Below are 27,496 nucleotides of genomic sequence, written 5' to 3'. Positions count from 1 at the left end.
CCCCATGAGCACCCGGCTCTATCCCTTGATTTGTGACCCCCGTCTCTCAGCTGGCCGCGCGGGCTCACCAGGGGAGCGTTCCAAAGCCAGGCACACAAGTATTCATGGAAACCCATTTTTAAATGTCCCCGCGGGTGGGACGGTGCGCACACTCTCCGCCAATCACAGACTCGGAAGAGCACCAGGTGATCAGTCACCCACCCCCTGATCCACTGCCCACTGGAGGCTTCCGGCCTGGCGCCGGGTCGCTGAACCAATGATCCGCTCGCCCCTCGTTTCAGCGACCCAGCTCATCGCTCACTGGCCGTGTCCTATTCGAGTCCCCTCCTGTTCCCCGCCCCATTCTCACCTCTCGCACTCGCCTGCCCTGGGGGCTGAAGCAGCCCACCAGCTCCCCCGTCCCAGCGGTGCCGTCCCGCCGGTGCCCCTCCAGCCGCTGCAGCGAGGACGGGGGCATCTCATCGTACAGGCGGTAGGAGAGGTTCCGCAGCACGCACACGGCGTTCTCCACGCTCTGGGGACGGGGGAAGCGGGATCAGCCTGGGCCACTCACTCCAGCTGGCTCGCCTTTCAGAGCCCACGTGGGAGAGGCTCTGGCTGGACCGTCCCACCCAGCACTGCTTACTAGAGCCTGGGCCCAGCCAAAGGGGAGGCTGGGAACAGGACCTCCCATCAGGGCTGGGCTAGTGCTCCCACAGTGCCAACGTGACCAACAAAGCCCACAGCCAGCCAGCCCATGTCTAATGTGCCCATCACCCTGGTATCGGGGTGCCAGTTCACTCTCCCGGCTCAGTGCCCTGGTTTGAGGGGCTCCCAGTGAACAAGGACACAGCCCTGCCCTGGAAACGGTTCATGAAGGTGATCAATGATCAGATGCATGAGGCGATCAGTTTCCCATTCCCTTCTCCACCTTGCCGGGCTTGGGAAACTGTCCCCAAACCTCACACCCTTGGCGGTGGGGCCGAGCCGTACCAGGAACTGTGGTCCCCGCGGTGCCCCGTTGTGGAGAGCTGGAGCACGGCTCAGTCTGTGCCTGAGAGGCGGACAGAGGCACGGACTTTACGAATGAAAACACTCCGCATTCGGGGACGAAGGGGTCCTGAGTGCCCCCCAGCAGCCCTGGCCTCGCTCCCAGCATCCCAACCCCCACGTCCCTCCAGGCCCCCTGCCACTGGGGCTCCTCCCGTCTGGGTCAGGAGGCCCTGTCTCTGAGGGGAGGGTGGCTCAGACACAGGCTACACGCTGCCGGAGCCAGCCCTCTGCCCTCCTCCTCCTGAAGAGGTGTGCAAGGGAGGGGCCTGTGGCCTGGGAGGGAGCTGGGGGCACTGCACATAGGCTGTACGGCCCCTCCATTGGGGCAGGAGTTTAGCGGGATGGCCCACGGCCAATCGGCTGGCAAAAGGCTCCGGGAGGCTGGCGACTGCTCACTAAAGGGCTCTGACAGCTGCAGCTCTAGGGGTTAGGCTGCCTGTGGGGACTACGCCTGGTCCCCCCAGCCACTCGGCATGGAGCAGCCCCAGGGCACTCAGCCGGCCCAGCCTACTCTCCACTATGGCAGAGCCATGGCAGGCTGCAGGCTGGCTGGGGGTGGAAACACCCCATTGTTCTCAAGCGGGGCTGGCCAGGCCGTATGGGGGAGGCTGGGGACTGGCCGAGGTCAGGACTGGTGCCTGGGCTGTGCTGCCGGGGGCAGGGGAGATAAGCACTTTGGGGCAGGGCCTGGCAGACCTCAGGCGTGTGGGGAGGGGCTAAGGAAGTTGGTACCGCGGTGAAGAGCTGCTCCAAGCCAGGAGGAAGCAGAGACAGTGGGAGAGCCACACCCCAGCCTAGGCTGTTCGCTCTAGGTGGTGAAGACGAGGGGCTGGGCCCCCAGCGCAGACAGGCAGCTGCAGACTCCCTCTGGGGTCGGGGGGCTCACCTTGTCCTCTGACTTCCCCACCTCCAGAGCACTGTTGATGTAATTGATCATGGAGTCCACCAGCCCGTGGCATTCGCGCATCTTCTGCCGGGTCTGCTGGCTGGCGGAGCTGAGGTTCCTGCAGGGGGAACCCAGGGCCCAGCACTGAGAGACGGACTCTCCCCTGCCAACCCATGCCCCCAGCCTCTGCTGGGACCCCCTGCTCGGCCAGGCCAGAGCCAGTGCCCATCTAAGGGGGGGATTCCCTCTCCAACAGTGGCCAACGCTGGATGCTGCTGAGGGCAGTGTGAACCCCCCTGTAACGTCCCTCCGTGTGGAATACTAACTCTGGGCTGGGCATTGCTGCCTGTCCAGTTCGGGCCCTGCAGCGTGAGGACTGGGGATACAGTGTCCCGCCCAGGGGGCATGCAGGCCTTGTTCATAACACTGGGGGCCAGAACCAATACCAGAACCTAGAAAGTCTCCACTACTCTCGGCCCAGAGCTCCCCCGGCCCCCGTGGCTCAGCAGCCAGGGCGCAGGGCATGCTCTCTATACCCAGGGGCTGGTAGAGCTGGTACCTGAGGAGGCCGGTGGAGTTGTAGAAGATCTCCGCTTCTGAGGCGTTCTGCTGGATGATGGCAGCGCTGCCCGTGCCGGAGAGCGGGGTCAGGATCAGGTCGGTGAGATGCTCCAGGGTGTCCCGAGCCAGCCGGTCCTTTAGGGTGTCGCTGGAGGAGAGATTCCACAGGATCCCTGCAGGCCGCAGAGAGCAGCACTTAGCCCCAGAGAGCATCCAAACGGGTTAAACTCCTGGGCCATTTGTACCGGGGTTCACGTTCCCCTTCCTCTGACAAGCCTGCTGGGCTAGCTAGCTGCCCCTTCCCAGCTGCCACTTGAGCGTCCCATAGCGCGGGGGCTGCTACCCTTGGCTTGCAAGGGGGCTCCCGCAGCAAGTGACCTTTGCCTCCCCCTCACCTCTATGCCTGAATCCAGCAGGCGGCCTCTGATCTGCAGCCAGGGGAGGAGACAGGCTCAGAGGACTCTTCCCATCCCACGGGAAGCTCAGAAACCCCGATGCAGTGACTTGACTCCCAGAATGGCAGGCACGCTGCACAATCCACCGAGTTTTGCTGGCTTCATTCATGGCCCTGCTCTATGTGGATGGGCAGCCTCTCGGGGTGGGGTCTAATTACCTGGGGCTGTTAGTCATCAACCAGCTGCACACAGGCAGCCAGGGAAGGGGACCCGCTGCCCCCCAGTTCTGATGAGCCCAAGGAGCGGCACTGACAGACATAACTAGCAGGGGGAGTTGGGAGGAGACAGACACTGTTTGAGTCCAAGCTGTGCAGGGCCCTGTTCCAGCAGCTCCGATGCCCAACAAAGCCTCTGCACTAGGCCGTTGCTGCAAGAAACACACAGTTTGCGGGGAGGGTTCCTGAAATTCCCAGGAACTTGTCGGAGCAGGGCAGCCCCGCAGGCTTGGCCAGGTGCCACCTGGTACATGCCAGAGCTCACCAACTCCTCCCTCTCCCTCCCGCGCCACAGCAGCTCTCAGGATAGAGCAAAGCATCTTGCTGTGCCCCTAGGGGTAGCCGCCCAGCCTGGGCCTCAGGGGACCGGGGTTCAAGTCCTGCCTCTACCACAGACTCTGTCTGTGCCCCAGGGTGAGTCACTCGGTGTGTCTGAGCCCCATCTGGAAAATGGGGACAACGCCTCCGAGGGTTGTTGTGAGACTAACTCTGACTGTGAGGCACTCAGCTACTCAGCCACAGAGAGACTCCCTGCTGCCGAGCTTCTGCCCACGCTGCATCTGGTGTTTTAGCAACAATGGCCGAGATTCCCTCGCTGGTGTGAATTCACTGTAGTGGGGCTTTGATGATTTATGCCAGCTGAGGACCCAGCGCCGTGGGGGGACAGCTCTGATCTCCCCGGGAGGCAATGGGACCTAACAAGGAGGCGCTTACCTGCGAGGCACTCCCTGTGTGCAGGGCAAGCCAGCCTGGGGCTGAGCTATCTGGCCATGGCTCTCTCCATGCTCCAGCTGCATTTAGCTAAAACCACTTTCACAGACTCCATTACGCTTGTAATAGGCATTAAACCCTTCGCATCATCACTCCTGGGCCCGGCTTTCCCATTAGCTCTGGTATAGGCTGAGACAATCAGAGCCTGGCGGGCAGGATTAGAAAGGGCCTTTGTAACAGAGGCAAATGTAATCTCTGCTCTTGGCCCCTCCCTGCACAGCGCTGCCTGCAAGACACAAAGGCAGGTGGAATCTGGCCCCTGGCCAGGGCCCAATCTCCCCCTCCACCATTCATCTCACTCCCTCTCTGCTCTCTCCAGCAGCAGCAGCCAGCCTGGGCAAGAGAAGCCTGTATCCCTCCCCCATCTCTATATCTGCTTCAACTCCCCTCTCTTATCAGCACGCTCCCTGCTGGGGTGTAGCCCAGCCTGGTTACATAAAAGGGACAGCATCCCTTCCCATTCCAGGGTGGCCTGATCGCTGGCTGGTCTCTCCTCCCACCGGCAGGGCAGGACAGTCTGAGCTACCAATCCACTGCAGGTTCCCTTGCCTGAGCCCCGCCTGGCCCCACAGTGATAAGATCCAGAGCTGACTGGCTGTACAGTAACCCAGGCTGCCAGCAGGATTCACGTGCCTGCTCTCCCTGGCACGCCCATGGGCCCTGACTGTATGGTGTAGAACCAACCGTGCGGTGATACTAACCCCGGAGGAGTGAAGTTCAGCACAAGGCTGGCTGGGGGGACTGGGCTCCTGCGCTGCCAGAGGCATCTCTCCAGCTGTGGCCCCCCTACCATCGCTCCCTGGCCTGTGGCAGAACTGGGCCACGTAACCCCTGGGCCTCAGCACACTCTGGTCAAGGAACCTTTGCCCCGTCAGCATGTAAAGACATGCTGAGGCCACCAGCGGGCGGGGCACAACCATAGCTTGGCCTGGTACTTTCTAACAAGGGGGCTTGTACGGCTCCATCACCCATTTAATGTATTTATCCTCACAACACTTCTGCAATATAGGGCTGTGCTATTAACCCCAGTTTGGGGGTGGGGACCTGAGGCAAAGAGACTATGGGCTAGAGTCACAAAGGTCCTTAGGGGGCCTAGCTCCCACTGAAATATCTAAATACCTTTAAGGATCTGAATTGCCCAGGGTCACCCAGGAAGTCTAAGGCACAGCGGGGAATTGAACCCAGCTCTCCTGAGTGCTAAGCCAGGGCTCTAACCACTAGGCCATCCCTTGCCCTCCAACAGACACTCTTAATGCTCACTATTCAGGATTGCGCTTGTCGGGCCAGGAGAGGAGCCATGTTCATGCACCCTCAGAGGCTGAGGAGCCATTCCCTCTCCTGCCATTGCTGCTGGGCAATAGGGTTTAACGGCATCTTATCTGAACCCTAAAGTAGAACTAGGCAAACAGTTCCAATGTATCTGTTTCCCGTCTTTCATCAAAGTCAGAAATTTTGGCCAAAAACATTTTTTTTCATTGAAATGTCAACATTTGAAAAACATCAACGAGCCCGACTCAAACGCCTTCCTCTCCCAGTATCTATCCAGTCTAGTGCCACCTGATGGAGACCTGGTGTAACTACAACAGGAGTCAAAGGGGTGAAGAATGAGGTGGAAGACGAAGAAAGAGCTATTTTGGCCATTTTTGGCTGATCCCAAAAGAATGCGCTGCCACCTGTACAACTGCCTGGGAACACCCACTGTGGCGAAGGGGCTGTCAGGACTCTCAGGACAACCCCCTGTTTTAGATGCTCCCAACTTTCTGGTAACTTCTTGATGAGCTGAAAGTTTCCAGGCTTGGCTCCATCCAAAGAGGGATTTTTTTTTAAAGCTGGAGTGAGATCTTGTTAGCCTTTGCTAAGACGTGGAGGTTCCCTGTCATTAGTCTGAGCAAAGCTTTCTGATGGTTTTTGTGCTTGCACGTAAGTTCGCCAGCCGGCTGCTCCTCACTGAGGACTAGGGCCCTGTGCTGGCTGCAAAAGCAGCATGTGCATAGAAGGTGGGAACGCAAGGAGGTGGGGTTGAACAGGATTCTGGGGAGCGAGCAGTGGGATCTGGGGAAGAAGGGGGCTGTGATTTTGCACTGGAGGGATAACAGGGGCAGGCGATGCAGTCTAGAAGATCTGGAGCTGGATTTAGACTCAGGAGACCTGGGTCCTATTCCCAACTCTGCCACTGGCCGGTTGGGTGATCTTGAGCAGGTGACTGCATCGTCTTGTGCCTCAGTTTCCCCTTCCACCCTTTGTCCATTTAGACTGTAGTCTCATTGGGACTATGTGTGTGTACAGCACCTGGCACAATGGGGCCCGGATCTCAGCTGGGGTCTATAGGTGCTCCTGCAATACAAGCAATTTAGCAGTAACCCCAACAGACCCGCTTCCCTTTCCCTGCTCAGCCCAGCGCTCCCTCCCACGCACTGACCCGTGACGTTCTTGCGCAGCTCGTCGTCCTGCGCACGCAGCGTCCTCATCAGTTCGTAGATGCCATTCTCCTCCACCAGCGCCAGCTTGTTCTCGGCATTGTCATAGATGAGGTTGCGCATGGCGCCGGTGGCATGGCGCTGCAGCTCCTGGTTGGGGTGGTTGAAAAGCTTCACTAGCTTGGGCACGGCTTGGAGGCTGCGAGCCTGGAAGAGAGACAGGGCGGCAGGTGAGAGGTGGTGGGGCCTGTAGGCCCAGGAGTCTGCCCTGGCCTCCACTGGGCGGGGAAGGAGCAGGGCCCCTGTGGAAGTGTCACGGCCTGGCTAGGAGCTGCCGCTGCAGAGTGCTGGGGCTGTATCCCTGCCCTCAGCATGTTCTGTCAGCACCTGAGTCGACAGCCGGGGCTGAGAGGCTGGGGCGGCCCTTTCCCAGCATGCCTTTGGCGTCTGCCCCCATGCCCCCATCCTCGCCTTGCCCCTCACCTGCTTCTTGGCGTCGCTGTCGCTGTAGCACCTGTGCTGGATGTAGGCGGCTCCCAGCACCTGCAGGTTGGGGTCACTGGCCATCAGGTACTTCACTGCTGACGGCAGGTCAATGTCGTCAAACCTGCAAACCAAGGGAGGGTCAGGAGTGGCCACCACGCCCCCTCAGGGCTCCCTCCTGCCCACCTCACAGCAGGGCTCCACCACGTCCTGCATGCTTTGCCGAGGCGCCCACCAATTCGACCCATGTCACTCCTTCACCAGGCCCAGGACACGGGGTCGCCCACCTCTGGTCAAAGATGACTGGCCAGGGCAGGGCTTTTTCAGATCCCACCATGCTGCTCCTAACTCAGCCTGTAGGGGTCACTCCTGAGCAACATGAGCTACCCCTCCCTCGCCCAGAGCCAAGTGGGTCCCGGCTGTAGAACTGCTATCCGGAGCAATGCTAGCCCAGGAAGCAACAGGGCCCAGGGCAGTCCTTTGCAACAGCATCAGTACTGCTGGGCCACTTCGCTGCTGCTCCAGCTCCCCTCTGCTTTGCCACCGCACGCTATGGATGATCTGGTGAGCTGCAGAATTTACCAGTCGTACGGGGCCGCATCAGGCAACAGGTCGAGCCCTTAGACGGAGGGATGGTCGTGCCCCAGACCATCCACAATGCCGGAGACTATGGAAATGCACCAGGGAGGCAGACCCGGGAACGAACAGAAGGGAGGCTACGCCAGGCCCAGAAGCCCAGTTCCCCTGGTCCGTCTCAGGAAACTCGGCACGTTCCTTGATCCTAGTCCAGGTTGGCTGGGAGCTTCACAGGCCACCCCTGCCCCCGAGCTACCCCCTGCACACTCACCCGCCGGAGTAGGAGAGCTGGGTCGTCAGCGTGTGGTGCCCGTTGTACATGTCGATGGCGCGCAGGTCCTGCAGGTGGTGGTTGGACTCAGCCAGGCTATGCACAGAGGGGGCCCGGGCGCTGCGCTCCATCATGCCCGCGTAGGAGCTCCCCACGCCCGGCTGGGAGGCCGGGAGGCTGCTGAAGGAGCCAGTGCTCAGGCGGGAGCGGTTGTTGCTCTGGAAGCGCTGAAGGGTGCGCATGGCGGGCGCACGGATGGTCCGGTTCTGAGGCACCTCCACGCTGTCCATCCAGTCGCCTGGCCCCTTCATCCCAGTGTTGGAGCCAGCACTCATCTGCCTCTCAAAGGTGTAGGCTCTGGTGAAGTTGCCATTGTTTCTGCGTTTATAGAGGGCGCCCGGGCTCAGCTGCTCCGAGATCATGCTGTAGCGGTCATCCATGCCTGCAGGGCTGCCCAGCCCATCTGCCAGGCGCAGCGACCGCAACGACATGGTGTCGAAGTTCGGCCGGGCTTGGTAGTTCCGCTCGTGGAAGGAGTTGGGCCGCGCGGAGGTGCTGGCGGCCTGCAAGAGAGTGCAGCTCAGACCGTAGGCTGGGCCCTGGGGCACGCCCCCGTTGCTGATGGTAGCCATCCTCTTGTGAGGTGTGAGGTCCACAGCTGACCGGGAGGACCAGCCAATGGACTTGGTGGTGCTGTACTCATTCTTGGCTGGTGGCTGATATAGCTGGGGGAGACGGGGAGAAATGGGTCAGCAATGTCTCATTTCAATAGGAAACACACGGCATGTCTTGCTAACTTCTGGCTCAACAAAGTGAGCCTGGGATCTGAGAATCAGGCTGGGGTCTTTTCCTCTCACCCTTCAACACCAAGAGGAGAAATTCTGCAGGCTCAGTTCCACCCTCAGTAATGCCTGTACAGCCTCCACGACGGCCACTGAAAGCTCACAAGGTTGCAGATATCTGACGCTCTCGGCTGGAGATAGTGGGTTGGACAGGTGTACTGGGAGTCACCACTGGGCCTGCAGACCTGTTAGCACTGGAGGGGACGAGTGAAAGGGAACCAACCTGGTGTGACTCTCAGATCCCAGCTGAGTTTGTTGGTTTTGAAAACACCATTTGACGGGGAGGCCTTGAGAGACCAAGGGAGAAACCCTGGCCCTAGCGAATGGAAGTTTTGCCATTGACTTTGGTGGAGCCAGGATTTCACCCACAACCAAGGTGGCACGTTTGACCACGCTGCAGCACAGAGCTGGACTCTGAGGCCTGCAGAGCTCTCTGACTGCCAAGTGGTCTTACTGCCCCATGGGCGGTTTGTCCACCACTAGAGAACCTCGCTCCCCTCCCTCCTCCCTGACTGGCGCCTGGGGGAAATGAGCCCCCCACTACCATTATCAGGACCAAGAGCTTCCCCACACCTGGCTTGGAACCCAGCCATCCACTGCCAGTGACTAGGCTTCCTAAGGGCTACAGGAAGAGAGGCAACTAGCGGGTGGCCTGATCTCGCGTGCCGATGGCTGGGTTCCAGATGTAATAGTGATGGGAGCCATCTAACGACACATCAGCCAAACCGACCTGTCTAGCCACACACTGCAGGTGAGCTGGTACTTACAGTGCCCTTGGGGTCTAAACCATTGGTCTGGGATCTGGAGCTGAAGGACTTCTGCAGGGTGTTGCTGTACTGGCCCTGGGAGGAGCTGCCACCTGCAGGACACACAGACAGACAGACAGCGTTCAGCAAAGCTAGAAATGAGCTGTGTGCGTTCAAAGCACAGCACTAGAGGAATGGGGACTGGGGCAGCCCTGGGCGGGGGCGTCAAGAGGAGATCCTACACCTAGATCTGAATACCCAATGCTCTGATGGGGGGGATGTTGTAATCTGGATTTGGTGACTGTCTGCAATTGGCTGAACCGCACCCCTGGAGCCAAACACCCACACACTGTTGTGGAGTCTGGCTTTGGCTCAGGAGCTTCGGAATGCTGCAGCCGGCTGGGACCCATCCCTGCTTGGTAGCCACAGGGAGGTTCCCACGTCATGGGGTGGGGCGCTATAGGGTGTATGAGGTGTACGTAAAATACCCGCCAGGGTCCCATCTCTGTGCCGAGGGCTCAGCGTGGGCTGCCTCTAGTGCCCGGTGAATGAAAGGCCTGTGTTAGTGGAGGGAAAGGTGGGAGCTGGTCATCTGCTGCACTTAAACCTCCCAAGCACGGGTTCGACACAGCTGCAGCACCGAGCCCCTCACGGCACACGGCCGGCCCAGGAAAGCCCAGGAGCGCACCCAGGAGCCACACGGGGATGTGGCTGAGTGAACGAGGGATGCTCTGCAAGTGACAGCAGATTAGCTGCCTGTGGGAGAATTCTCTGTCGTGACCCACAGCAACTTTTTCTAGGCCAGCCCTGGGCTCCCCCAGCCCCCACCCAGCTCAGTCCTGCCCTGTAGCACCCCCGGTAGTCCAGTCCTGGGTCCCACCCAGCTCTGCCCATGCACCCCTGTCCTGACCTTCAGCCCCCCCTTGTACCCCAGTCTTTGGACCCACCCAGCTTTGATAATGCTCCCCAGTCTCGACCTGCACTCCTCTGCTTTTCCAGCCCTGGCCCCATGCAGCTGTGCCAACACACCCCATCCTGACCTACAGTCCCCCGCTAGTCCAGCCCTGGTCCCACGCATCTCTGCCAACACACCCCAGTCCTGACCTACAGCCCCCCCCGCCCCCGCTATCCCAGTCCTCGACCTGCACACGGTTCTGCCAACACACCCCAGTCCTGACCTACAGCCCCCCCACCCCCCCGCTATCCCAGTCCTCGACCTGCACACGGTTCTGCCAACACACCCCAGTCCTGACCTACAGCCCCCCCGGCCCCCGCTATCCCAGTCCTCGACCTGCACACGGTTCTGCCAACACACCCCAGTCCTGACCTACAGCCCCCCCACACCCCCGCTATCCCAGTCCTCGACCTGCACACGGTTCTGCCAACACACCCCAGTCCTGACCTACAGTCCCCCCACACCCCCCCATCCCAGTCCTCGACCTGCACACGGTTCTGCCAACACAGCCCCCCCACCCCCCCGCTATCCCAGTCCTCGACCTGCACACGGTTCTGCCAACACACCCCAGTCCTGACCTACAGTCCCCCCCGCTATCCCAGTCCTCGACCTGCACATGGTTCTGGCAGTGCATCTGGATCTTGCCCCGTTCTACTCCCACCTCTTCCAAACCCAGGCTCTCTAGAGCAGAGAGGTGGCAGTGCTGAGTTCCAGGCTGTCTTTGTGATGCAGACTGATCTCTGCTGGGCCCAGGATAATGCTGCCGAATGCTCTCACCTGTGACTCCAGGTCGGGGGAGGGAGAGGGGGGGCTGGAGTTTCGCAAGGGGCACAGTTTGTCAATCTAAAAATGGCCCTTTTTTCTCTGTACATCCATGGTGTTTGTGAAAAATTTCACTAGCCCTTTATCGCATTTTACACCCGATATTCTTATTGGAAATGTTGCTGACCATTTTCATTTCTCAGTTTCTATTTTTGAAAATGAATTTAAAAAAAAAATTGGAAAGAATTTTTCAAAAGAAAAACCCTGTCATGTGCCTAAACTGCCCCCTCCCCATTCATTGTTTAACCAGCTCTTCTTTTAACCATGGTGAACAAAACGCTAAAAGAATACAAGAGAAACAACGAACGTAGCTGGGAAACGGTCGCTCACATTCCCCAAAACATTGTGAGAACCAAAACTTTTGGAACAACTGCGGGGGGGGTGGGGAGGGGGGGAATGGTGGGTTTTGGTTTCTTGTTTTTTCTAGTTTCCAGCCAGGTCCCAAGCTGGGGTAGGTCAAGGTAGCCCCACTGGGGTCAATGGTGCCAGACCAATGTCCACCCTGGAGGAGCTGTGGTTGGCTGGGCTCCATTGAGGTCAGTGGGACTTTCCAGCTGAGGGTCTCTGGCTCAGACTGTGCAGGGAGGAAAAGGCTCGCCAAGCGAGCCTTGTGTCATAAATATAAAGGGAAGGGCAAACCGCTTTAAAATCCCTCCTGGCCAGAGGAAAAAGCCTTTCACCTGTAAAGGGTTAAGAAGCTAAGACAACCTCGCTGGCACCTGACCAAAATGACCAGTGAGGAGACAAGATTCTTTCAAAAGCTGGGAGGAGGGAGAAAAACAAAGGGTCTGTGTCTGTCTGTGTGATGCTTTTGCTGGGGGAAGAACAGGAATGGAGTCTTAGAACTTAGTAAGTAATCTAGCTAGGTAAGTGTTAGATTATGATTTCTTTAAATGGCTGAGAAAATAGCTGTGCTGAATAGAATGAATATTCCTGTCTGTGTGTCTTTTTTGTAACTTAAGGTTTTGCCTAGAGGGATTCTCTATGTTTTGAATCTAATTACCCTGTAAGGTATTCACCATCCTGATTTTACAGAGGTGATTCTTTTTTACTTCTATTAAAAGTCTTCTTGTAAGGAAGCTGAATGCTTTTTCATTGTTCTAAGATCCAAGGGTTTGGGTCTGTGGTCACCTATGCAAATTGGAGAGGATTTTTACCAAACCTTCCCCAGGAAGTGGGGTGCAAGGGTTGGGAGGATTTTGGGGGGAAAGACGTGTCCAAACTATGTTTTTTCAGGAACCCAGATAAAGTTTGGTGGTGGCAGTGGAAGTCCAGGGGCAAAAGGGTAAAATAGTTTGTACCTTGGGGAAGTTTTAACCTAAGCTGGTAAAAGTAAGTTTAGGAGGTTTTCATGCAGGTCCCCACATCTGTACCCTAGAGTTCAGAGTGGGGAAGGAACCTTGACACCTTGTTTATGCTGAACGGCTTACCGGGAAACCAAACACTCCCCTTCCCATCTGGTCTCCCCACCTCCTTTCCCAGCCACACTTGCTCTTGTTAAGACCGAGCCCATTTAGAAGCGGCCTTAGGTCCAAAGGGCCTTTAGAAGGCAACCGCTGGCATGAGTCCTGGAGATCTGAAGGGAGGAGTCTGGTGGGTGAGTGGAGAGCAGTGCGGCGGAGAGGCTGGTGAGCGATTAGTTCGCCATGGAAGACCTGCACTGAGACCCAGCTGGGTTCAGCCAGCTTCAGTTTGACGCATGGCCAATATTTGTCCCTGTTACAAAATCAACAGCAGAGATAAGAGCAGCTGGGGGTGTCTGTAGCATCTAAGCTGCCATTTAAAGGTAACTGAAGGCGGCAGTTTCTCTTCTCCCTGATGCCGCAGGAGATCTCCCTGGTTTGCTCTGGGGTCAGTGCGGGGAGAACCAGGCCCTCGCACAATTCTAGCCCTGGTGGTTGCCAAGAAAGCCTTCCCAGTTTAGCCAACGCTGGGTTAGCTCAGGCTGATGCCGCAGGTGGGGGGAGCCTCGCTCTCGCTACCAGGAGGCTTGAGCTGAGGAAGCGAGATGTGGGATTTGTGGAGACCCCAAAAGGAGGACATTTAAGAGTGACCTGCAAGGAAAGAGCACCTGCGTCTGTGCTGTGTGTCCCTCTCTGAGGGATAAAGGCCTGACAGGATCTTTTCTTAACTGATACTTTTCCTCCTTTTAAAAAAACAAAACAAAACCGTGTGAAATATTAGGAATGTCAAGTGTGGTCGTCCCAGTTTGAACGGAGGGCATGGCGGGGGTCTCGGAGATGTGCCGTGGGCACTCTCCCAGCCCAGCTCTGAAGAGTCAGCCTAAACAAAGAGCTCTGTGTGGCTTGAAAGCTGGTCTCTCTCACCAACTGTGGTTGGTCCAATCAAAGATATCACCTCCCCCACCTTGTCTCGCTCATATCCTGGGCCCCACACGGCTACAACTGCACTGCCTAAGGAAAGCCAGCTCTCCAAACACCGAACAGCCAGAGCTCCATCAGCTTTCCTTTCTGATGTCATCACCCCACTAGCTCGCCAGCGGGCCAGAAAGTTGTCCAGGGTGGCCAAGAGCTGAATTTCTGCATGCCTAGCATCTTTCAAAATGCGGCCACTTTGGTTAGCTAAGTGGGAGTTGTGTTGTGTTGACAAACTGTCTCATTCACTCCATGGAGAGAAATGATGACGATGTGGAGCGTACAGCTAAGCTCCCTCTCCTTTGATTGCTGTCTGGTTTGGCAGCCACACTCTCTCCCCTCCCCCCCTCCGGTGAACATGGTGCTACTTGCCCTATTGACAATGTTTGCCATGTAGTGGTAGCCGTTCCAGGATATTAGAGAGACCAGGTGGGTGGGGTAATATCTTTTAGTGGACGCTCAGAGCTTGGTGTAGCTCACAAGCTTGCCTCTCTCCCGAACGGAGGTTCGTCCAATAAGAGCTATTACCTCCCACACTTTGTCTCTCTATTGACTTAATGCTCTCAGGTGTTTTCTAGCAACCGAGGAGATGCAGGCCAGGAAGTGAAACCATGCCCAGTGCCAGCGCTGAGAGGTGGGCCCAGCGTTCTTTCACCATACTCCAGGTTGAGCGGGATAATTGCTAGTCCTCAACTTACTTACTTACCCAAGACACTATCCATGCAAGAAAGTGACTGGAGATCATTTAAGGGACAAGCTTTGGTGCTTACTCATTGACAGCTGAAACACAAGCGGATGGATGCAATGAAGGTGGGACTGGGTTCCCAAAGGCATCATGCAATTTACTGCCATTCTGTAAGATTACCGCCATTTCCACACTGATTTTCATGTCAGTCCTGCCTCTCCCCACTGCAAAATCCTCGCTTTGTGACTGGACAAACCATCCCAGCCGTTGGCACAATCGGCAGCTCTCAGGAGAGGGCTGGGATAGTGGGGAGGCTGCAGGTCAGGACTGGGGTACGTTGGCAGAGCACTGGGGGGGCCTGCACAGCACCTGGCTCCATTCCCCCAGGTGGATGTTCTACTGCTTGGGAAAGCCAGGGGCTGATGGGAGCAGTTACAACCTGGCCAACTTCAGTGACTATCCCAACCGTGTCCATGTCACCAAAGGGCTGGAGCCCAGGCCCTTCTCAGCGGGCTCCTCCACCCGCCCGTCAAGACCCTGCCTGGGCCCTGCCAGTATTCTCATGGCTGTGTTTGCCCCTTCAGCAGCAGGGAGCCTGGGAGCAGTAAGGCCCCGAGAGGCTGCCTTGTATAAACACAATTCTCCCGCATGCTCAGTTCCCTGGGAATCAGCCCACACATTTTGAGTGTGTCATAAATATAAAGGGAAGGGTAAACACCTTTAAATCCCTCCTGGCCAGAGGAAAAAACCCTTTCACCTGTAAAGGGTTAAGAGGCTAGGATAACCTTGCTGGCACCTGACCAAAATGACCAATGAGGAGACAAGATACTTTCAAAGCTGGAGTGGGGGGAAACAAAGGGTTTCATTACAGCTAATGAAAAAGCGATCAGGTTCTTAACAGAAGAATTTTAATTAAAGAAAAAGTAAAAGGCCAAGGCCCCAACTACATACCAAGGAATACTCCAGACACCTTATCGTCCTGCCACACCGTTCTCCAGCAACCCACCTCGCCCCAGTGACCCGTCAGCTGGACGATGTTTTAAATGTAACGAGCCGGGGCATGTAAAGGCCAACTGCCCCAAGAACCCCAACAGATTACAATTCATTGCACCGGAATCACACTAGAGGTCCTCAGGGCCAGATACCTCCCAGACACCCTCGGAGCGGAGGGAAACTGTGAGTGTGGGCGGGAAAAAGGTCACCACGTGGAGGGACACCGGAGCACAAGTTCCGGCTATCCATGCTTCCTTTGTGGACCCAAATTTAATCGACCCAGAGATCCAAGTGACAATTCAACCCTTCAAGTCCAACTCTTTCAATTTGCCTACAGCCAAGTTGCCTGTCCAGTACAAGGGCTGGTAAGGAATGTGGACTTTTGCAGTCTATGATGATTATCCCATCCCCATGCTGTTGGGGGAAGACTTGGACAATCATGTGAAGCTAGCCAAGAGGGTGGGAATGGTCACCCACAGCCAGGCTAAACCTGCTGTCACGCCTAGCTCTGTTCTGGAAACTTCTACCAGGACCCGGTCAGAGGTGATGGACCCGGACCCCAGGCCAATGTCTGCAACAGCAGTAGTAGATCCAGTCCCAGAGACCCAGACAGAGCCAGTCCCAGAACTGGAACCGGCGGAACAACCAGCACCAGACCCATTGCCAGCACTGAATCCAGTACTTGCAACCCCAACACCAGAGGGCCCCACCGAACCTGAACCAGCAGCAGCCCATAACCCTACACAAGAGGCTCAACCGGAGCCTGAAACCCAACATAGTGCACCAGCGGAGAACGGTTCACAGTCAATGGAAACAGCCCCATCCCCTACATCGCTTTCAGAGGGACCAAGCCTCAGTCCACAATCCAATGAGAACTGATGTCTCCAGCATCAAGAGAACAGTTCCAGATCGAACAGGAAGCAGATGAAAGCCTCCAGAGAGCGTGGATGGTGGCACGGAGCAACCCACTGCCTCTCAGCTCTTCTAATCTATCCAGGTTTATTGTAGAAAGAGGACTTTTATACAAGGAAAATCTTTCTGGTGGACACCAGGAAGACTGGCATCCTCAGAGACAGTTGGTAGTTCCAACTAAGTATCTTGAGCTTAGCCCACGATCATCCTAGTGGCCATGCTGGGATGAACAGGACCAAAGACCATTTGGGGAGGTCATTCCATTGGGAGGGAATGGGCAAGGATATTTCTACCTATGTCCGGTTTTGTGAGGTATGCCAAAGAGTGGGAAAACCCCAAGACCAGGTCTAAGCCCCTCTCCAGCCACTCCACAGCTACTTGCTGAAATGGAACCTCAATGATGGGGATATTCTGGGTCCTTTTCCGAAAAAGACACCCAGAGGAAAGCAGTACATACTGACTTTCATGGATTTTGCCACATGATGGCCAGAAGCAGTAGCTCTAAGCAACACCAGGGCTAAAAGTGTGTGCCACGCACTAGCAGACATTTTTGCCAGGGTAGGTTGGCCCTCCGACATCCTCACAGATGCAGGAACTAACTTCCTGGCAGGAACTATGGAAAGCCTTTGGGAAGCTCATGGGGTGAATCACTTGGTTGCCACCCCTTACCATCATCAAACAAATGGCCTGGTGGAGAAATTTAATGGGACTTTGGGGGCCATGATACATAAATTCGTAAATGAGCACTCCAATGATTGGGACCTAGTGTTGCAGCAGTTGCTCTTTGCCTACAGAGCTGTACCACATCCCAGTTTAGAGTTTTCACCATTTGAACTTGTATATGGCCGTGAGGTTAAGGGGCCATTACAGTTGGTGAAGCAGCAATGAGAAGGGTTTACACCTTCTCCAGGAACTAACATTCTGGACTTTGTAACCAACCTACAAAACACCCTCCGAACCTCTTTAGCCCTTGCTAAAGAAAACCTACAGGATGCTCAAAAAAAGCAAAAAGCCTGGTATGATAAACATGCCAGAGAGTGTTCCTTCAGAGTAGGGGACCAGGTCATGGTCTTAAAGGTGCTCCAGGCCCATAAAATGGAAGCATCGTGGGAAGGGCCATTCATGGTCCAGGAGCGCCTGGGAGCTGTTAATTATCTCATAGCATTCCCCACCTCCAACTGAAAGCCTAAGGTGTACCATATTAATTCTCTAAAGCCCTTTCATTCCAAAGAATTAAAGGTTTGTCAGTTTACACCCAGGGAGGAGATGACGCTGCGTGGCCTGAAGGTGTCTACTACAAAGGGAAAAGTGCTGGTGGCGTGGAAGAGGCGAACCTCTCCATGACCCTTGGGCGTATGCTGCGACAGCAGATCCAGGAGCTGTGCACTAGCTACGCGCTGACGTTCTCAGCCACCCCAGGACTGACTGAACGGGCATACCACTCCATTGACACAGGTAATGCTCACCCAATTAGAGCCCAACCTTACCAGGTGTCTCCTCAAGCTAAAACTGCTATAGAACGGGAGATCCAGGATATGTTACAGATGGGTGTAATCCGCCCCTCTGGCAGTGCATGGGCATCTCCAGTGGTTCTAGTTCCCAAACCAGATGGGGAGATACGTTTTTGCGTGGACTACCGTTAGCTAAATGCTGTAACTCGCCCAGACAACTATCCAATGCCACGCACAGATGAACTATTAGAGAAACTGGGACGGGCCCAGTTCATCTCTACCTTGGACTTAACCAAGGGGTACTGGCAGGTACCGCTAGATGAATCTGCCAAGGAAAGGTCAGCCTTCACCACACATGTCGGGCTGTATGAATTTAATGTACTCCCTTTCAGGCTGTGGAATGCACCCGCCACCTTCCAAAGACCTGTAGATGGTCTCCTAGCGGGATTAGGAGAATATGCAGTCGCTTATCTTGACGGTGTGGCCATATTTTTGGATTCCTGGACAGAATACCTGGAACACCTACAAAAAGTCTTTGAGCGCATAAAGGAGGCAGGACTAACTGTTAAGGCGAAGAAGTGTCAAATAGGCCTAAACAGAGTGACTTACCTTGGACACCAGATGGGTCAAGGAACTATCAGCCCCCTACAGGCCAAAGTGGATGCTATCCAAAAGTGGCCTGTCCCAAAGTCAAAGAAACAGGTCCAATCCTTCTTAGGCTTGGCCGGATATTACAGGCGATTTGTACCGCAATACAGCCAAATCGCTGCCCCACTGACAGACCTAACCAAAAAGAAACAGCCCAATGCCGTTCAGTGGACCGAAGAGTGTCAGCAGGCCTTTAACCAGCTTAAAGCGACACTCATGTCTGACCCTATGCTAAGGGCTCCAGACTTTGACAAACCGTTCCTAGTAACCACAGATGCGTCCGAGCGTGGCGTGGGAGCAGTTTTAATGCAGGAAGGACCGGATCAAGAATTCCATCCTGTAGTGTTTCTCAGCAAAAAACTGTCTGAGAGGGAAAGCAACTGATCAGTCAGTGAAAAAGAATGTTACGCCATTGTCTACGCTCTGGAAAAGCTACGCCCATACATTTGGGAACGGTGTTTCCACCTGCAAACCGACCATGCTGCGCTACAGTGGCTTCATACTGCCAAGTGAAATAACAAAAAACTTATTCAGTGGAGTTTAGCTCTCCAAGATTTTGATTTCGACATACAACACATCTCAGGAGCTTCTAACAAAGTGGCTGATGCACTCTCCTGTGAAAGAATACTGGTTAAAATCGTCCTTGAGATGTTATTGTTAGTCTTTATATACTTGGTAGTATATTTAGAGGTGCATGTGTCTTATTAACACTGTTTTCTCCTAGAGCTCCAGGAAGAAATCCCAGCCAGCGTTTCACCCGATCTGTGATTTGGGAGGTGTGTCATAAATATAAAGGGAAGGGTAAACACCTTTAAATCCCTCCTGGCCAGAGGAAAAACCCTTTCACCTGTAAAGGGTTAAGAAGCTAAGACAACCTCACTGGCACCTAACCAAAATAACCAATGAGGAGACAAGATACTTTCAAAGCTGGAGGGGGGGGGAAAACAAAGGGTTCGCTCTGTCTGTGTGTTGCTTTTGCCAGGACCAGAGCAGGAATGCAGGTCAGAACTCCTGTAAAGAGTTAATAAGCAATCTAGTTAGATATGCGTTAGATTCTGTTTTGTTTAAATGGCTGATAAAATAAGTTGTGCTGAATGGAATGGATATTCCTGTTTTTGTGTCTTTTTGTAACTTAAGGTTTTGCCTAGAAGGATTCTCTATGTTTTGAATCTGATTACCCTGTAAGGTATCTACCATCCTGATCTTACAGAGGTGATTCTTTTACTTCTTTTCTTCAATTAAAATTCTTCTTTTAAGAACCTGATTGCTTTTTCATTGTTCTTAAGATCCAAGGGTTTGGGTCTGTGTTCACCTATGGAAATTGGTGAGGATTTTTATCAAGCCTTCCCCAGGAAGGGGGGTGTAGGGCTTGGGTGGATTTTGGGGGGAAAGACATTTCCAAGTGAGCTTTTTCCCTGTTACTTTTGTTAGATGTTTGGTGGTGGCAGCAATAAGGTCCAGGGACAAAAGGTAAAATAGTTTATACCTTGGGGAAAGTTTAACCTAAGCTGGTAAAAATAAGCTTAGGGGTTTTTTCATGCAGGTCCCCACATCTGTACCCTAGAGTTCAGAGTGGGGAAGGAACCTTGACAAGGTGTCTGTCAGGATAAAGTAAAACCTGGTGGAATCTGGCAGGAGGAGATGGAAACACACACGCTCCAATCCCTGGCAGGATCAAACAAGCCACAGAACCCCTGCCACATGCAGTGATCTCTGGGGCAGTAGAACAGCTCACTCCACCTCAGATGAGCCTCTCCTGGGAACCCTTGTGTGTGGGGCTTATTGTCTGTGGGGTAGGACGGCTCCATTGGAGCTCAGAGCTTTCCACAGCCTCTTCCTCTCGTGCGGGCAGGACTGTGAGGAGATGTTCCACTTACCAACATTCCTGTCCCTTGCCCCAGCTCCCCAGTGCGTGATCAGGGAGGAAGCCCAGTAGCTGGCCTCTCTCAAACCCCATCCCCAGGCCTGCTGGCCAGCCACTGTAGGTGGGATGGGAGAGATCCCTGTGCCTACAGGGAGACAAAGCCGAAGCAGCCACACTGCACTGACAGACACAACCCCAGGAGAGACAATGCCAGAGACATCTGCCCAGCGTGATCCTGCAGTGCCGGGAGGGGGCTGACCTGGCTCGTTAGAGGAGGCCTAACTTTGGGCTGGGACTGGCTACAGCAAGGGTCCTTGCACCAGGTCCTGCGGTAAATTGGCACAAATGTCTGAGGGGACTTCCAGCACCTACAGCCCAATCTCCATCTCAGAGCAGAGCAGAGACAAGGGATGGGAGCAGGCTCACGACCGTCTCCCCCGCAACTCTGCTGGCCAGGTGACCCCTCAGGAGTTCCTGACCCATAAGCTAAGAGCCTCTGCCAGAGGGCCATGCCAGTGCTAAGAAGACCCTGATGAGTGGCAGCTGGTGAGGACGATCACAGCCCCGCGCTGGGCCCTAGCCAGGCTCTGCTGAGGCATAAATAACTCTAAGGGCAGGCTCTCCGAGAGACATGCACTAGCCCTGCTCGGCTGACTTGCTAGTGGCTGGAGTTTGGGGCAGGAGGGAAAAGGCCTGAATGAGTTAGCGCCTGAGAAGGTGGGGCACCATCGGGACTGCCATGGAGACAGCATGGATGGCATTCTCCTTTACCAGTGAGTACACAGAATAACTGATAATGCCAGGGACCCAGCTCTGTGTGGGTAAACAGGCACCCTGAGGCCAGGAGATAGAGCCCCAGCTGCCCCTAGAAACTGGGAGTGGAAATCCTGGCACTGGAAACATAAGAGAGGCCATACTGGATTAGAACAAAAGTCCATCTAGCCCAGTATCCTGCCTTCTGACAGTGGCCAGTGCCAGGTGCTCCAGAGGGAATGAACAGAACAGGTAACCACCAAGTGATCCATCCCCGGTCACTCATTCCCAGCTTCTGGCAAACAGAGGCTAGGGACACCATTCCTGCCCATCCTGGCTAATAGCCATTGGTAGACCTATTCTCCATTAACTTATCCAGTTCTTTTTTTAACCCTGTTATAGCCTTGGCCTTCACAACATCCTCTGGCAAGGAGTTCCACAGGGACTGTGCACTGTGTGAAGAAATACTTCCTTTTGTTTGTTCGAAACCTGCTGCCTATTCTTTTCATTGGGTGACCCCTAGTCCTTGTTATGAGGAATAAATAACACTTCCTTATTTACTTTCTCCACACCAGTCATGATTGTATAGACCTCTATCATATCCCACCTTAAACCTCTCTTTTTCCAGCTGAAAAGTCCCCGTTTTCTTAATCTCTCCTCATATGGAAGCTCTTCCATACCCTAATCATTTTTGTTGCTCTTTTCTGTACTTTTTCCAATCCCAATATATCTTTTTTGAAATGGGGCGACCACATCGGCACGTGTGTCCAGCACCCGGGGCCCTTCTCCTGCCTTAGCCCTGTGCGTGATGCTGGGACACACTCGGAATACAGAAATCATCCTACTAACCTAGCAGACTTCCACCACTTCCTGTGGGGAATGAGAACACGCCCACAGCGCGTACCCCCAGTCAGAGCACATGCATGACTGACAGGCACCACATGTCAGGGAGCCCAGAGTTCTCAGGGCAGCCACCCACCAGCCGGGGTAACAGGCATCCCCGGCCACTTTTGCCCTGCGTTGTTTCCCAGTGTCATTTTTCTCCACTGTTAGAGATTAAACATGACTGGTGCCTTCACACCTCCCACCTGGCAAGCCTGCGTGTGGCTCAGGCTCTGCATCCGCACCACGCAAGGAGATTCCTGCACTATAGGGAGAACATGCCACCCTCTGAACACAGCTCAAGGGCCACCCCTTGGAACAGAGAAGAGTGGAGAGAGCCCAGAACAGTAACAGGAGAGGGTTAGCGTTGATATGCGTGGGCAGTGCTTGGGGTGTTGCGAGCAGCATTGAAATAGGAGGGGGGCTGTAGATCAGGACTAGGGAACATGCAGAGTTGGGTGGGTCCCAGGGCCGGGATGGCAGAGGGGCTGCAGGTCAGGACTGGGGTACATGCAGAGTTGGGTGGGTCCCAGGGCCGGGATGGCAGAGGGGCTGCAGGTCAGGACTGGGGTACATGCAGAGTTGGGTGGGTCCCAGGGCCGGGATGGCAGAGGGGCTGCAGGTCAGGACTGGGGTACATGCAGAGTCGGGTGGGTCCCAGGACTGGAACAGGAGGCATTGCTACCAGGTGGCATGGAGTTGCAGTCTAGTGCTTCCCTCTCACTCCAAATCCTGCCGTGTGGGGTGGACAGACAGTGCTACACGTGATTCACACTCACTGCTCTTCACTGTCTGGAATCCTGCCTGCCCCTCCTAGCTTCCCCAGCTCCCTCCCTGTCTAGGTGGCTGCTTCTCTGGGCAGACCCAGCCTCCTGTCATTCATCTGACTGTCCCAGCCACACCCCCACCCCCGGCCAGCAGTGCAGGTTAACTCCTGAGTGTACAACAAAGTTCAGTGAACACAATACACCCAGGGAGAAGAGGTGGGTGCACAGGGGCCTGCCTTCTGCTCCCCACACTCGGTCCCAGCTCCAGCACCCCCTCCAAGCAGCACTTCTGTATCAGGGCCTGGCCCACCATGGGAAATCCTGAGGGGAGTCTTCCAATTGCCCTCAACGTGCTTTGGATCAGGCCCTTCAATGTCATGGACCCAGTTCAGCCCTCCCACGAGTGGGTTAGGCTGCCAGGGAAGCGGTGACCAGGTTAGGGCTGCAGGGAATCCAAGAGAACCGCCCCAGGTTGTGAGGGAGTTTGGGGCAGCATAATGCTGCTGCTGCGAGGAGAATGGGTCCCTGTATCCCCTACCCCCTCCACACACACTGTCCCCCCCACACACACACACAGCCGGGACCTGCTGCCAGAGAGGCAGGCTGGGCTGGAATGCACTCAGGCTACTGGCTCCCCTCCACCTCCGCTCTGTCAGTCTTGGGTGGCAATGGGAAGGGTGGGGCGTGGCAGGGATGCCTGGCTCCCAGAGCCTGTAGCATGTCCAGCACCATGCCAGAGCCCAGCCTCGGGGACTGGATTCCATGGCAGGATGGAGGCCGGGGCTGGGGCCCAGACAGGTGGATAACGTTGATCGGACAGGTCGGTATCCCGGGGGTGATGCCCAGTAACTTCACTGGCTGCAGGTCGCTGTACTGCCTGCCTTGCTGGGACACATGACACTTGGCTTTCAGGCTAGGGAGAATCAGGAGGGCTATCTATGTGCTGCTTTGGGTATGCAAAACAGCCACTCTGGGGGGTTTCTGTGGCTGGGAGCTCCCCCTACGGCAGGGGCAGGCAGGTAGCAAGAGCTGTCACCTCAGAGGAGAGGCAGAGGAGGGAGAGCTGCATTTCCATGCCTCCCCTCAATCCCGCACAGACGCCAGCAATGTCCCCAGCTCTGTGCTTAATTTGTGCCTCAGCCCCGGCACCTCCGGGCCTGGCAGTTCACAGCCCTGGCACTTCTGCTTGTTGCATCAGTTATGAATGTAAAAAGAGTCCTTGACTCCGGCCCCTCTTTCATTACAGATTAAACGCTGCCCTGGATCCCACCCAAGCCAGCGATTTCCTCCTCGCGCTCAACACTTCCTCGCTGAACTGAATGCAGCCCGGCCACAAGCTCTGATTTCTTCTGATCACCAGCTGCCAGCCCTCGCTGGGCACCCAGCTCTCCTGCGTGCTCCCGGGCGCGGGGGAGCTCCGCATCTCTTTCTTTGCTCGGCCTGCCTTTTCTGGGCCTCTCTTCAGCTCGTTCTTTCCTTTGTTCTAGCTCCCTGTCCCCACATTAAACAAACAGAACATAACAACCTGGGGCCTTCTCTGTACCTGTTCCCAGTCTTCCCCCTATACCTGCTCAGTAACTGCTTTGGTCCATCAGCCTCACCTAGGGTGACCAGATGTCCTGATTTTATAGGGACAGTCCTGGTTTTTGGGTCTTTTTCTTATATAGGCTCCTATTACCCCCCACCCCCTGTCCTGATTTTTCACATTTGCTGTCTGGTGACCCTAGGCCCACCCCACCCCTCGGTCTGTTTCACCCCCAGCTGCAGACTCGGTGTCAACAAATCAGAGAGGAGGCAGCCTAATGGTTCTGTTGGGCAGCCACCTGGAGGGGCGGGCAGGCAGGCTGTGGTGCTTGCCCCGGTGCCAGGAAGGAGCTGGGGGAAGCATTCTGGCTGCAGGAAGGCGGTGGCACGGCACTGAAAACGTGCCTTTCACCTAATCTGTGCCACTGGCCAGCAGGAATCACACATCTCCTGGCCTGCTCTCCTTGGTCATGATAACAGGGGGAAAGTTTAAGAATAAGGCCTTTGTGTCTCAGCCTGGAGTCAGGGAGCTCAAGCCCCTAGGGGATACCTGCTGCATGGCGCTAGTCACAGTAGCGAGATTAGGGGCAATAGTCTCTTTCTGTGAGCAGAGGCAGGCAGTTTCAGAGAATGCAGGAAAGCAGCTCATGGGCTAGGACAAAATTCCAGAGCAGGGTGTGGGACAAAAAGAGATCAAAGGAAGGAGAAGCCACAAAGGGAGCTCCAGGTGCCTGTGGGAACTGCTCAGCTGCTGGCGCTCAGATCCTGGCAGTTCGGGGAGATACACCCTTTGCCTTTCTCTACTGCCTTCCCCACCCAGCAGCCTCAGAGCACGTCACAGGCATTAATCAAGTCAGCCTGATAGAGGGTTGTGCAACACCTACAATGGGGCCCTGGTCCACGAGGTGGTCTCCTGGGGGCTACCACAACACACATAATAAACACCACCGCCCCTGGGAGGCAATCCGCATTAGACAGGTGGGGAATCAATGCACAGCGAGGCTAAGGAACTTCCCTAGGTCACACAGGAAATCTGTGGCAGAGCCTGGATGAGACCCAATGGACCTGAGCCACCACTGGCCTGCACCAGTGGGCAGTGAGCATGACACTCTCTGATTCTGAGGGGGTAGCTTTTTACACCCACCTTGCACTAGTGTGAATGACTGCTGGGGTCTGTCCCAGGCCTCCCCACTTACAGTCCTGGGCTGTAACAAGCCATCCTCCCCAGAGGAGAAAGGCACAAGGGTCTGGAAGGACGGGAGGCCAGTTTCCTCCAGCCCCTTGAACACACACTCTCTAAACATGGTGTTATTAAATGAAATAGCTACTAAACGCTTCAGTGTCACACATCCATAATAGACAGAAACCTCTTGGATCTGTCATCCCACGTCTAGTCTGCCGGGTGCCGTAGGGACCATGACTGGGGGGAGTTAGGGATCGTGCACCAGGGTCAGAGATCGGCTAGTACGTGAGACCCTTCGCTGGGGGCATGGGAGCAGCACCCCGGGAACAGTCCATGGGGAGCTGATGAGCTAGACGCACGGAGTGAGCGGGGACTCCGCTAGCTCAGGGGCACCCGTGCAATGCCAGGGCAAGTAAACACAGGTCTCCCCCAAGCCAGTATTTGAAACCTGCCACAGTCCTGATCCCTGCTGACATCTGCTGGATCATGCCTACTGGCATAGCTCCTTTGCAGCTGGTCGGGGGGGGGAGCATCCTCTCCCCACCCCCAGCTTACAGTCCGGGCCCCAAATCCAGACATCCTAGCAAGCGGTACAAACGTGCCCAGGGAGCACCTGGCTTGCGGGCTACAGAGCCTCGGGGGTGGACGGGGGGTCGCTCCGGGCAGGCACGTGGGCTTGTCTCCAGATGGGTGGAGAGGCTCATAGGAAGCTCGGGGGACTCTGGAGCGGAGATCCGCTGCCAGAGCCAGGGCTGTGTCTTCCATGGACCGGCCGGGGGGCCGGGGGGCCGGGGGGGGGGGATGTCCTCCGTGGGGAAAACCATTACATGTTAAACGTTTGCAAAAAAAAAAAAAACAACCCCCAAACCCAACCAATCCCCAGCCCTGGAGAACGAACGCCGGGAGGGCTCCCAGGCCTGGCTGAGAAGTGTCCCCCCCAGCCCCGCTCCCTGGCAGAGCATGGGAAAGATAAACACACGCCGGGCCCTTGCCCCCTCCTCGTGCCGCCGCGGAAAGAGACAAGGAAAGGGGGCGGGGCTGGGATCGGGGGCGGGCAGCCTGAGCCCCCCCCCCCGCCCCCCAGCAGGCGGGGTGGGGGGGGGGCCAGCCCTAGCACGCAACCAGGGGAGCGGCTGTTGCAAAACAAGAGACGCTGGCGCTCCCAGCCATGCCACAAACAGGGCGTGCTGGAAAGCCCGGGCTGGACTCCTCAGGGAAGGAGCCAACAACAGGTGGGAGCCCCCGGCTTGGTGACTTTCTCTTGTGCTGGTGATATCCACAGGGTGAGCTGGTCCCCTCAGACAGTGGGGGACGGTTCACCCCCGTCCTGCCCAGTCTGCCCCACATGGACCCATTCCTTGGCCTCTAGGGCCCTGGTGGGAGCCCTGACAGGTTCTGCCCCCCCCCATTTCCCCAGGGAGATGCCCCCAAGTTCGAGCTCCCTGCACCTAGTGTGGGCTCCCCCATTAAACCTGCTGCACAAACCCGTAGCGAGAGAGCAAATGTATGGCACAAAAAACAGCCGCCAGGCCAGCGCGGGAAGGCCAGATCACCTGTCTCGGAGGCAGAGCTCCCATTAACACAGCAAGGAGAGCAGCACCTTCCCACTCAGGAGCTCAGTGCGAGTCACAGACGTTGGCCAGCTGAACCTCCCGCAGCCCCCCACCCCCGAGGGCAGGGAACAATCATTATCCCTATGGTATAGATGGGGAAACAGAGGCACAGGGTAGCAAAGTGACTCACCTGCTGTCACAGAGCAGAGCTAGGCCTGCCTCCCAGTCCCCACCCCCTGTATAATCCCATCCCCAGCAGAGGTGACAGATGAGAGGGGCTGGAGCCCTGCCCCCAAAGCCAGCAGTCCCTCGAGAGGCCCCTTGGCATAGCTAGCTTTGGAGGGCAGCACATCCTCGCCTGTGAAGCCCATCACGCCCCCCACCCCTTACCTTTGACCTCGACGTAGTCAAGCCTAGGTCCATTGGTCCTGGGAACAGAGCCGCTCTTCTGCAGCATCCTCATGCGGACTTGCTCCTGCACCCGGGCGCTCTTCAGCAGCTCCGCGTCGGGCGCCTCCTTGCTCTTCCTGTCCAGCTGCTGGTCCGAGGGCAGTGCCAGGGAGCACACACCGGCCTCCGGCTGCAAAGCCGACAGGAAGAAGTTATTCTCCTGCATGGCTTCTGTCCCGGCCAGGCGGGGAGCGTGGCTCGGTCTGTCCCAGGGCCCTGGCTCTGCCAGGGAAGGGTCCCACTGTTGCTAACACCAGTTCCACTTCCTCTGTCCGTCTGAGCCCAGGGCCAAGCTGAGACACCAGGGAGCTGAGGGTCTGCAGGTCCTGGCTGGGGAGTCAGTCTGAGCTGCTCTGAGGAGACGGCACTGGGTGCCCCCGGCCCACACCACTCCTATCCTCGCACAAGTGCTGGCTTCCTGGGA

General features: G+C 56.0%; 1 protein-coding gene across 1 annotated transcript in view; it reads right to left on the bottom strand.

Moving 5' to 3' along the window:
• The window catches only part of PKP3 (plakophilin 3), a 33,251-nt gene extending 6,013 nt beyond the window's left edge, over nucleotides 1–27,238 (bottom strand). Inside the window, exons 1-8 of the mRNA XM_077819863.1 lie at nucleotides 27,013–27,238; nucleotides 9,277–9,368; nucleotides 7,668–8,392; nucleotides 6,821–6,944; nucleotides 6,340–6,544; nucleotides 2,478–2,652; nucleotides 1,919–2,036; nucleotides 350–514 (exon numbers count right to left, since the gene is read on the bottom strand). Coding sequence (XP_077675989.1) covers nucleotides 350–514; nucleotides 1,919–2,036; nucleotides 2,478–2,652; nucleotides 6,340–6,544; nucleotides 6,821–6,944; nucleotides 7,668–8,392; nucleotides 9,277–9,368; nucleotides 27,013–27,238 — 1,830 coding nt within the window. The remainder of the gene's footprint in view (nucleotides 1–349; nucleotides 515–1,918; nucleotides 2,037–2,477; nucleotides 2,653–6,339; nucleotides 6,545–6,820; nucleotides 6,945–7,667; nucleotides 8,393–9,276; nucleotides 9,369–27,012) is intronic.
• Between the last annotated feature and the right edge of the window lie 258 nt (nucleotides 27,239–27,496).

Source organism: Eretmochelys imbricata, chromosome 6, assembly GCF_965152235.1.
Source record: "Eretmochelys imbricata isolate rEreImb1 chromosome 6, rEreImb1.hap1, whole genome shotgun sequence".
NCBI lineage: Eukaryota > Metazoa > Chordata > Testudines > Cheloniidae > Eretmochelys > Eretmochelys imbricata.
Note: the sequence above shows the minus strand (reverse complement) of the source record. Positions and strands in the feature narration are given on the sequence as shown.